General features: G+C 36.9%; 1 protein-coding gene across 2 annotated transcripts; it reads right to left on the minus strand.

Annotated features, from left to right (window-relative positions):
• Positions 1-328: 328 nt before the first annotated feature.
• On the minus strand, positions 329-3,233 carry LOC18992923 (synaptotagmin-2). Of its 2 annotated transcripts, none has more exons than XM_006416374.1 (12): positions 3,123-3,233; positions 2,709-2,807; positions 2,566-2,616; positions 2,350-2,473; positions 2,122-2,240; positions 1,947-2,048; positions 1,790-1,864; positions 1,606-1,682; positions 1,265-1,511; positions 817-1,167; positions 578-709; positions 329-460 (listed from the first exon to the last, which is right to left on the minus strand). In XM_006416374.1, exons 1-12 carry the CDS (start codon positions 3,231-3,233, stop codon positions 329-331), a joined length of 1,620 nt encoding a protein of 539 aa, XP_006416437.1. The 2 variants fall into 2 exon arrangements, with proteins under 2 accessions (XP_006416437.1, XP_024008893.1); XM_024153125.1 differs by having other exon boundaries at positions 817-1,177; positions 1,245-1,511.
• Between the last annotated feature and the right edge of the window lie 7,937 nt (positions 3,234-11,170).

Consider the following 11,170-nt stretch of genomic DNA (forward strand, 5'->3'; position numbering starts at 1 on the left):
TATTCTGAATACGAAACTCCGAATAAAAATGTTCCCACGGTCCTTCCGAGTTCCGAAAACCCGGATGACACCGGAGCTTTGTGTATTTTTTTTTTCATACATTTAGCCAAAACAAAATAAATAAAAGAATTGGCCCAATAATTGCCAAAAAAATCCATTTGAATTAAGGAAGAGGCCCATTATACTCAAAACCAAGTCATAGCAACAGGTAGCAAATAACAAAATATAAGGAATCTAGAGATTTTACGTACAGTGCAAGAATTTCGAAACCAAAAAGTGTTTCTTCGTAAACACTTAGAAAGATAACACGAACCTTTTGAGTTTTGACTCAAGAAGAAGTTCTCCACTGAAGCTCAATCTGAATCCGGCCATTCTTTGAATCAATCAGATGATACTTATCGTTGATTCTTCGATTACTCACAACATCACCAAGATTTATCACCACGTACCCAAGAGTTTCCTGATCAAAGGAAGCCAACTCAAATATATCAATTTTTTTGTTCTTGTTTGCTCAAAGATCTGATTTTGATGCAATCTTTAAAGGGATTCAAACAAAAAGATATATTTTTTTCTATACCTTAGGATGAATTAAACCCATTCGTGAAGAAGTACTTATGACCTCAACGTGAAGCTTATCGTTTATGGGAGGCTCATCTAGTGGAAACTGAAAATCTTCATCCCATCTTGGCTCTCTGTTTTTCTTCACACGCTGCAAATTCAAGCCAAATGTGTTTCAAAACCCAAATGTTGATGTCTTTTTCACATGTAAAGATGCATTTTTTTTATTTATTTTGAGGTTTAAGATAATTTTTTGACCTTTGTTTTACGTTCTTCTCCTTTGAACAGCAAACGAACAGAAGGATTTGTGTGATATTTGCCTTCTAAATCTTCAGCTTCGTGAACAATAACCACAAGCAATCCACCACCAGAAGGTGTTCCTTCTGGTGCTTTCTCAACTGCATTTGGATCATCTACGTTGTTTGGAATGTCATCTTCTTTAAAGGGTTTATATTCGACTTCCACAACGAGCTGTCCACGCGATTTCTCGCTAACCGGCTCGTTTGGTTCCATTGATTTCAAGAGCTCAAGTGTCATGAGTTTTGGCTCCTCTGGTGTAAGGTCTTTGATAGGAATCACATTCATTCCAATCTTATCATGTTTACCAACCTGAAATATTGTTCAAGAACGGGACATGAAAATGTTCTTCAAAGATTTACCGAAAAAGATTTACAGGCTTAATTAATTCACAAAAAATTGTTGTTACCTGTTCCCAGTCATAAACAATGAGCTGCAGTTCTTGGCTCTCTGGTTCTTTGACAACTAAATCGAATTCTTCATTCCATTCAGGATTTAGATTGCTGTGTTTAACAACTGTCTTCTTACCAGGAACTTTGTCTCCAGAGAGTGTTAGTTTCACATAAGGGTCTGATCCGCCGAGAAGATCTTTCTTCTTTAGCTTTATTGCCTTTATGACCTTCACGTTAAGCAACCCAACAGGTTTCTTCATTGCTCTGCAGATCAAAAATATCAAAATTAAGCAAGGTTATCAAATATTAAATAGTAATTGAAGTGAGAAATTTTACTCCAAAAAAAAAAAAAACTTACTTAGAAGGATCCATTATCTGTACATTCAAAGTCTTTGGCCAGAGGTACATATTTGCAACCTGATCTTTAATGAGTTCCTACAATAAGAGGGAAAGCCAAGAAACGGTTCTCCTAGAGTTTCAGGCTCGAACAAGAATGTTTATTTAGACTTAAAGGTAAAGAAACAGCTTCCAAAACGTCATACCTGGACAAACCGGTACAATCCAGGAATCGCCATTAAATCTGCACCTAGTAACTTCAGTCCAAAATCTACTTGAGGCTGCAGAAGAAACCACATTTTATACTTTATGTGTGAGTTTAAGGTGTTACACAGGAAAACTTTTCTCCGTTTCTGATTATACCTTATCCATAAGGGAGACAAATATGTTGGCAAAACAGGGGAAAGATGGGACCAATGGCTTCAGAGTAATCCTTGGAGTGGCATAAACTTGCAAATCAACCACCTGATGATACAATCTTGCAAGTAATCAGAAAATATTACTTAAATTCTTGGCGATACGGCGATCAAAAACTTACCTGGACAGTGGCTTTTAACCCAAATGCTTTGGCTGCAACAATGATATTTGGGTTCCCTGCCCACTTCACTGATAACTCCATGATCAGCTCTTTGTCATCAGTTGCATAAAATTTCATTCCTGCAAATGATAGCGAGAATCAAAATCAAACAATTTTTTTTTCCTTAAAGGAAGAAGAATCTGAAGAACAAGAATGTGTATCTATGAGTGTTAAACACAAGGAGAAAACCTTGGAAAGTTGGTGGTAATGATCCCAAAGTGAGCATTTCAAATTCAACTGAATCGATTTTGTAATTTGGAATTTGCTCAGCAATAATGGGTTTTGCAATTGACTTGGCCATCTTACAAATAGCCTGCAAAACGTGACAAGAAATATTGTGTCAAAGTTATTTGAAGGCCGAAGACAAATAAAAAAGAAAGATGGAAACTGAAAAGAAGACTTTACCTTGTCCAGATAAGGCCACATATGCCCAATGAGCTTGTTAAGCCAGTCAATCTTCGAGCAGAACAGAGAGAATTTGTTACAAATAATTAGACCATAGTATATATAATATTATCATCTATTTGAGACGAAGTAGAGAAACATACACGATCAAAATCAGGATTTTTCACCCACAAAGGTATTTCAGGGAACATTTTTGCTATAGTCTCTGAATCTAACTCCACCAATGGCTTTATCTCAGGATCCTGAACAAAGATTGAACGATTTAATAATTACTTTGTGAAGAAAAACAAAATGAACAAACAATGGAAACGAATTAACCAATAAACTTTTGCCAATCGTATGATTTCATGCATGCAAATATTATCAGACTTATTGAGACTACTATTAAAGGAATTTACGAAAATATACAACTCCACCAGAGACTTGATTTTATTATATATCACACGAATATTGTCGCATTCTAACGGGAGAAACATCGTAAGGATCAATCAAATGTATTTAACAAACAAAAACTGGATTGATTAAATAAAAGATTTGAGAAGAAGATTCGAAAATGCCTGGACATCAGTAGACTGGAAATAGAAGAACAAGTAGTAACCAATTATGATTCCGACCGTCGTTCCGAATCCGAAACCAATCGAACCCAATATTGTGCTGATTATTCCCATTTCTCATCAAATCCAAATCTCCTTGAAAGAAAAAGAAAAATAAAATAAAATAACTCTTCGGATTTCTCCTTACTTAGGAACCACGAAAGTTACACCGAGAAAGAGGAAATCGATCACATTGATGTGGGGAAATTAAATACTCAATGAATATATTGATTTGCCCATGTATTTACGTTACAGAAATTGAAATCCCAAAAGCATAGTCACGACTCAGATTACTAGCTATTTTCCTTCACATGAGAGACACTGATTAGAGACTTAAAAAAAAACGGTTTGGAATAGGAAACTTTCAAGAGCGTTATGTACGGAGTCTCTATATAACGTCCATTTGTTTGGCTGGATTTTGTAGTTTCAATGGGTATCGGCAAATAAGGACTTTATTATGAAGGATCAGATTGTCCATTTCATCAAACCTTTGCTTCAATTTCTCGCTCCCCTTATTTTTTGGGTTGCATATATACTCGTTAATCTTCTCTTTCGATGTGTAAAAAAATTAACGTTACATTTTTTTTTTTCTTCTAGCCCACCTCTATCCAATTGTTTTAGTAGTGTTAAGATGTTAAGATACATTCTTATCGCTCCCCTCTTGTAAGTTTTTTTTTTTATGCTTGGCTCAAAATAAAAGCTTTCTGGCGAATCAATAATCCAGTGCTCTTCTGATACTTTTGAATCTCCCAAACCATCTATAAATAAACCATGATAACTACAATCGAAATGCGAAAAAAAAAAAAAAACTAAACCTAAACGAACCTAGCTGATGAGAGTGACGATTCCCGGCCTGTAATGGCTGTGAAGCATCTTGTTCTTCGCTAAATACCTATTTATCTGAAATTTCTTGTGAATACATATTTAAAGTTCAATAGATATGTGTCATATTTAGAACTTATAAAATAATTTAGTTTAAATTATTTTTGTTATACGTCAGAAATTTAAGCAAATGTTAATTATTACATTATGTAACTTATGTCCACAGAGGTTTGATGCAAAGAATCGAAATTTAAGGGAAAACATTACTTACCTTGCTGCTGAAAACTGTCATGCATAGTTGCATGCACCATTTTAATGCCATTATCATAGCTGAAAATAATGAATGATCTTATAGGTTACATCCATATACGTTCTTTTATTGCAGAACGATCATTATTCTTTATCAGTAAAATCCCATAAAGAATATCTTATGGGACTTAGGAATTTGACATTCAAACAACAACAAATATATCTATACATACACTACATAATATACCATATACGTAGTAGTGTATTATACTAAATATTTCTTAATGCGAATGAATAATGATCATAAAGAAAAGCAGATCTAAAAACAAAACTGTGGTATTGGAGTAGACAAAGTGAAGTACGTGGCCTTAGATATGGTCGGTGCAGAAAGTAATAATAATCATAGTGGACCTCATCATCCGTTAAAGTCTGACTCCAAAAGTAGCAATGCACCCTCGTGGTAACTCCGCATAGTTAAACCCTAGCTAGAAGCTATGAAAATGTGGGGAAATTTCTGATATTTTTGTTGTTTTTTTTTTGTGAAGAATGGGATAAAAGGAAAATAATTTATCGAATACGATCTTTTTTTTTCGAGGTTGGACTAGTGGTTACAAGACCTTTCTTTCTTTATTTGAGAGCGAAAATTTTGCCCCTATTTAATTCGATTCTTACTTGGAGGATAGTTCATTTTACTATCCAAACGGAGAGGTGTGCGGAGCGATCAAAATGAATACCGAATAAGGGAAAAACCAAAATGATAAAAAGTCGAGTTAAATCTCATAAATAACAGAATCCTGTCAGTATTATATTTAGTAGCACGGTAAAACTGTTGCTGAAAAATATATTTTAGTATACAGAGTTCAAAAATACTACAAACTCCGATTTTGATTTTGTTATTTTTAACAAGGATATTCTGAGTTTTCTCTATCCATAAAGTTATTCTATTTGGGATCAATAATGTGAGGTGTCAATTATTTTCTAGAAAAATCCGAACTTGGGACAATTAATGGTTCAACCTCTCCGCAAAAGAACCATTGATAACATAAGTTACGTTGGGTCGGGGTCTTGATCTTCGATTATAAATAACATATGATATGTAATATATGTATACATCAATACAAGTAATTTATATCGTCATTAGTCATTTAGTTGGACTTATGTGCAACTTGTGTTAAATTTCGATTTCTTTCGTTCAGAAAATGAAAAGTCAACAAATCAAACAAAAATTCTAACAAACACGCTGTAATATATTATATATATTATATTAATATATGAGACGAAAGGATGAAAAGAAAAGAGTAACCATACCTAACCATGATCATCCCAAAACAAGTAAAAAAGAAAACTATTCAATGAAAACCCTTTGACAAAAAAGAAAAGAAAAGAAAACCTGTCATCATCCAAGTTATATATAGAATAATCCTATAGACAATCGAGATTCGAGCAACTATAATTCGTATATTCCATGTATATATACAAATAAATATGATATTGGGCTATATCTTGGGCTTGTATTGTGATGGGTTAGGTTTAATATCATACACCGTCATAGAACGTATATATATATCGTGTAATGTACATTCTTGAACAGGAAGAAAGCATATTCTCTAATTCTACATGGTATCAGAGCAAAATCCTGAACCCTAACCCTAATTTTCTTTGCTTTCAATACTTTCTTTTTCTGTTATCGTGTCTCTCTCTTGAGCACGTTTTTCATCTTCTTCGACAATCATGGCCGACGAATCTGCTGTTATGAAAGTCGTTGATGGTGCTTTAGGAGCTAAAGGCAAAGGCGTGGATGATTCCACAGTTATAACGCCGTATGCTCTGTTTTCATCGGACAATCCAGGTGCGATGATCACTTCTGTTCTTCTTACCGGAGAAAACTACAACGAGTGGTGTTCCGAGATGTTGAATGCTCTCCGTGCTAAGAAGAAGACGGGTTTTGTTGATGGCTCGATGCCAAAACCACCGGCTGATAGTCCGGAGTTGGAGTCATGGGTTTCCATGAACTCCATGGTTGTTGGGTGGTTACGAACTTCGATCATGCCTCGGGTTCGCTCCACTGTTTCGTTTCTTACGATTGCGCAGGATTTGTGGAACAATCTTAAGGAACGATTTTGTGTTGGCAACAAGGTCCGAGTTCATCATCTTCGGACGAATTTGTGGGCGTGCAGGCAAAACGGTCAGTCCGTGTTTGATTACTACGGAAGACTTACAGCGATGTGGGATGAGCTGTATACGTACAAGCCGATTCCGACGTGTTCTTGTGCTGCTGGAGTGAATTTTTTCAAAGAAAGGGAGGAGGAGAAAGTGTCGCAATTTGTCATGGGGCTTGATGCCTCACGGTTTGGAAATCTCATTAACTCCATCATCGACGCTGATCCGTCTCCTGATTTGGCACAAGCATACGCTAAAGCTGTTCGTGAAGAGCAACGGTTGAACTCAGCGAAAGATCATGAGCATCAACAAGAAGCCGTTGGTTTTGTTGCTCGTCGTGAGACTTCTGATGGAGGTGGTGGAAGTGGTGACTCCACAGCTATGGTCTTGGCCAAGCGTAACCTTCTGTGTTCACATTATGGAAAGTCGGGCCACGAGAAGGCATTCTGTTGGCAATTGAATGGCCACCCCGATTGGTGGATCGAACGTAATGCACGCGGCCGAGGTCGTGGTGGTCGTGGTGGACAAGCAGCTGTTGGACGTGGTCGTGGACAAGCAACGGCGGCTCATGCAACGACTTCCAATTCTTCTGTTTTCCGGAGCTCATGGCTGAACAGTGGAAGGCAATCAGCTTGATGGCACAAGAGAAGACAAGTGGTGGTAATCAAGCAAAGTTGTCTGGACCGTTTTACGAGGACCCTGATTGGAGCCGGTGAGGAACGGGACAGAGTGTATTATCTAACGGATGTTGCATCAGTTCGAGTTAACAAGGCAGTTGCGGGTTGTGATCAAGCCTTGTGGCATCGGAGATTAGGGCATCCGTCTTTTTCGGTGTTTTCTTCTTTACCTTTTGTTGGTGTTTTGAATTCTGTTAGCCCTAGTCCTTGTGATGTTTGTTTTCGGGCCAAGCAAACAAGAGAAATTTTTTCAGATAGTTTTAATAAAACTAAGCAGTGTTTTGAATTGATTCACGTTGACGTATGAGGCCCTTACCGAGTTCCTTCCAGTTGTGGTGCAAATTATTTTCTGACAATAGTTGATGACTATTCTCGTTCAGTATGGCTTCATCTTTTAGTTGCGAAATCCGAAGTTCGTCAAGTACTTCAAAATTTTTGTGCGTACTCTGAGAGACAATTTGGCAAAGCTGTTCAAATTATTCGAAGCGACAACGGTACGGAGTTTACTTGTTTGGCGTCTTACTTTAAAGAAAAAGGCATAGTCCATCAGACTTCTTGTGTTGGCACCCCGCAGCAAAATGGACGCGTAGAAAGGAAGCATCGTCACATATTAAACGTTGCTCGCTCCTTACTCTTTCAATCACATTTACCGATCAGATTTTGGGGAGAAGCTGTTTTAACAGCTGCACATCTTATCAATCGGACGCCTACCTCGATTCACAAGGGTCGTTCTCCGTATGAATTGTTGTTTGGGGAGAAGCCTAACTATGAGCAGCTTCGTGTATTTGGTTCGTCTTGTTATGCGCACGTTCGATTACGTGATAAAGACAAGTTTGGTCCAAGGAGCAGGCATTGCGTGTTTGTTGGATATCCATTTGGCAAGAAGGGATGGCGTCTCTTCGATCTTGAGACGGAAAAGTTTTTTGTTTCTCGAGATGTTCTTTTTCAAGAAGATATCTTTCCCTTCCAATCTTCACAGGGAAAGCAGAGCACACCGGACGAAGAGCTTCCCTCTTTACCGGTTATTCACTATGCTGATGATTGGTTCTTTGCACCTCCGTTGGAGGACAGGGGGAGCTCGACACTGGTTCTCCTTTAGTTACAGAGGTTATCGTTTCTGACACTAATGCTTCTTCCTCGATGGAAGCGGTTACCGATGTCGTCGAAGTCTCAGCAGAACTATCGACCGACATTGTTTCTTCTCCAGTCGCAGATGTCTTACCGAATGAGAATACTTCTGCAGACTGGTTAGTTGTTTCTCCTACAGCTCCTGTTTTGGGTCGTGGCAAACGCGAGATTGTACGCCCTAAGAAGCTTGCTGATTTCATGCTTTATAATGCTGGTTGCTTCGATAATACACTTCCGGTCCTCACCGCTCTCAACTCAGAGTTTTTTTTCACGGTTCCAGGTAACACACCATATCCTCTTACACATTACATCTCTGATGATTTATTCTCTTCAGGACATCAGGCTTTTCTCGCCGCTATCACTGCTGGTGTCGAACCGAAAAATTTCAAAGAAGCTTTGAAAGATAAAGTTTGGTGCGATGCTATGGAACAAGAGGTTCATGCGTGTGAGTTAACAAAAACGTGGAGTGTTGTTGACTTGCCAGAAGGGAAAGAGGCTCTTGGTAATCAGTGGGTTTTCAAAATCAAATATAACGCTGACGGTTCTATCGAGCGTTATAAGGCGCGACTAGTTATTCTTGGTAATCATCAAGTCGAAGGAGTTGATTTTGACGAGACTTTCGCACCGGTTGTCAAGATGACGACTATATGCGGTTTACTCAAGATCGTTGCTGCTGAGAAATGGGAAGTGCACCAGATGGATGTGCATAACGCATTCTTACATGGCGATCTTGACGAAGAGGTGTATATGCGACTTCCTTTGGGTTTTCGACATCTGATCCTAACAAGGTGTGTCGTCTACACAAATCTCTTTACGGCCTCAAGCAGGCTCCGCGTTGTTGGTTTGCAAAACTTACAACGGTTTTAAAAGAGTTTGGCTTCATTCAGTCCTATGCTGATTACTCCCTTTTCACTTATACTCACGATGATATCGAGTTTCGGGTATTGGTGTATGTTGATGATTTGCTTGTTTGTGGTAATAACTCTGTGGCTTTGGGGAAACTAAAAGAACATTTGGGCAACTGTTTTAGGATGAAAGATCTGGGTAAGATGAAGTATTTTCTTGGTCTTGAGGTGGCTAGGAATGACGAGGGGATTTTTCTATCACAGCGCAAGTACACGCTTGAGATTATCGCTGAATGTGGACTTCTTGGGGCCAAACCGACGTTGTTTCCGATGGAACAGAATCACAAGTTAGCGTTGGATACTAGCCCGCTTCTCGCTGATCCTCACCCTTATCGACGCCTGGTTGGTCGCCTCATTTATCTGCTGATCACACGACCAGAGTTGTCGTACTCTGTTCACATTCTCTCACAGTTTATGCAAGCACCTCGCGAGGGACACTGGGAAGCAGCCTTGCGTGTGGTTCGGTATCTCAAGTCCTCTGTTGGTCAAGGTATTTTGTTTCGCTCTGACTCTGATCTCAGTCTCACCGCTTACTGCGACTCCGATTGGAATGCTTGTCCAACTACACGACGGTCTTTGAGCTCTTATATTATGTTTCTTGGAGGTTCTCCGATATCATGGAAAACTAAAAAGCAGAGCATTGTCTCGCGTTCTTCCACAGAAGCCGAATATCGGTCCATGCGTAATGCTCTTGATGAGATATTGTGGCTGCGACAGCTCTTGACAGACCTTGGTTTCCCGCATCATGGACCTGTTCGCTTGTTTTGTGACAATGAATCGGCGATTAGTCTTTCTGCCAATCCAGTTTTCCACGAGCGGACTAAACACATTGAGAGTGATTGTCATGCTGTTCGCGATGCCGTTCTTGATGGAACGATCTCCACAGTTCATGTTCGAACAGAGGATCAACTCGCAGACTTACTAACAAAGGCACTTGGTCGACAACAGTTTTCTCACTTAGTGTCCAAGTTGAGTATTACCAATCTTCATGCTCCAACTTGAGGGGGAGTATTGGGCTATATCTTGGGCTTGTATTGTGATGGGCTAGGTTTAATATCATACACCGTCATAGAACGTATATATATATCGTGTAATGTACATTCTTGAACAGGAAGAAAGCATATTCTCTAATTCTACATATGACGTTCAATTTATATCTATTGTTCTCATATACAGATTTTTTAAAAATATATAGTTTTAATATCCACCTACAGTTCATTGAATTATGTTCTTTTAGTATTACTAGATTTGAGTGCTTCAGTTAAATTATTATGTTTTACTAGGTGAATACCCACACGTTACGTGTATGTTTTTCTTTTTAATTATTTAAAACTTTTTTATGTATATTTATAAAAATTAATATAATCATCATTTGTTACTTACTTACTTATTAATATTATATTTTAAAAATATTAAAATATTAATTTAAAATATACATTAAATATTATTTAATAATTAATAATTATATTAAAATTAATAAATATTCTTCAATATTTTTAATTAGTTATAACATAAATTTTTGTTTATATTTATACAAATATTAATTAATAGTTAATTAATAAAAAAACTAAAATTTTTAAAATCATCATTTCATTTGTTACTTAATAGTATTTTATTATAAATAATCTTAAATTTTAATTTAAAATACATATTAAATATTATTAAGTAATCTACTGTTATATAGAAATTAAATACATATATATATTTTTAAATTAATTATAACATAAATTTTTGTTTAATATTAATATAAATGTTAGTTAAGAATCAATTAATAAAATGAATTTTTCATTTTTTTAATGTTTTAAAATTTAATATTAAAATTTTTTAATTAAAATTTAAGCGACAGGTGTCAACCTCTCTAATACTGATGTGTCAAGCATATGAAGAAAGTTGAGCAACTTTAATATATAAAATTACGTTAAAAGTATAATGATTTTGTCTGATAATCATAAGAATATGGGCCAAGATTCATATCAATTTCTGAAGTTTGGGGGAAAATATTGTTTTTTGTTATTTTCGACGTCTGTATATCAACCCTTATAATTGCAGCGAGATACTATAGACAAAATGT

Source organism: Eutrema salsugineum, unplaced genomic scaffold (assembly GCF_000478725.1).
Source record: "Eutrema salsugineum unplaced genomic scaffold, Eutsalg1_0 scaffold_5, whole genome shotgun sequence".
Lineage (NCBI taxonomy): Eukaryota > Viridiplantae > Streptophyta > Magnoliopsida > Brassicales > Brassicaceae > Eutrema > Eutrema salsugineum.

Bases quoted from the DNA above. Each gene is read 5' to 3' on its own strand.
- LOC18992923 (XM_024153125.1), bottom strand. From the start codon at position 3,233: ATGGGAATAATCAGCACAATATTGGGTTCGATTGGTTTCGGATTCGGA. The intron at 2,049-2,121 runs GTAAGTTTTTGA...TTGTATCATCAG, and splicing joins GGTTAAAAGCCACTGTCCAG to GTGGTTGATTTGCAAGTTTA. The intron at 1,865-1,946 runs GTATAATCAGAA...TTTCTTCTGCAG, and splicing joins TTGTCTCCCTTATGGATAAG to CCTCAAGTAGATTTTGGACT.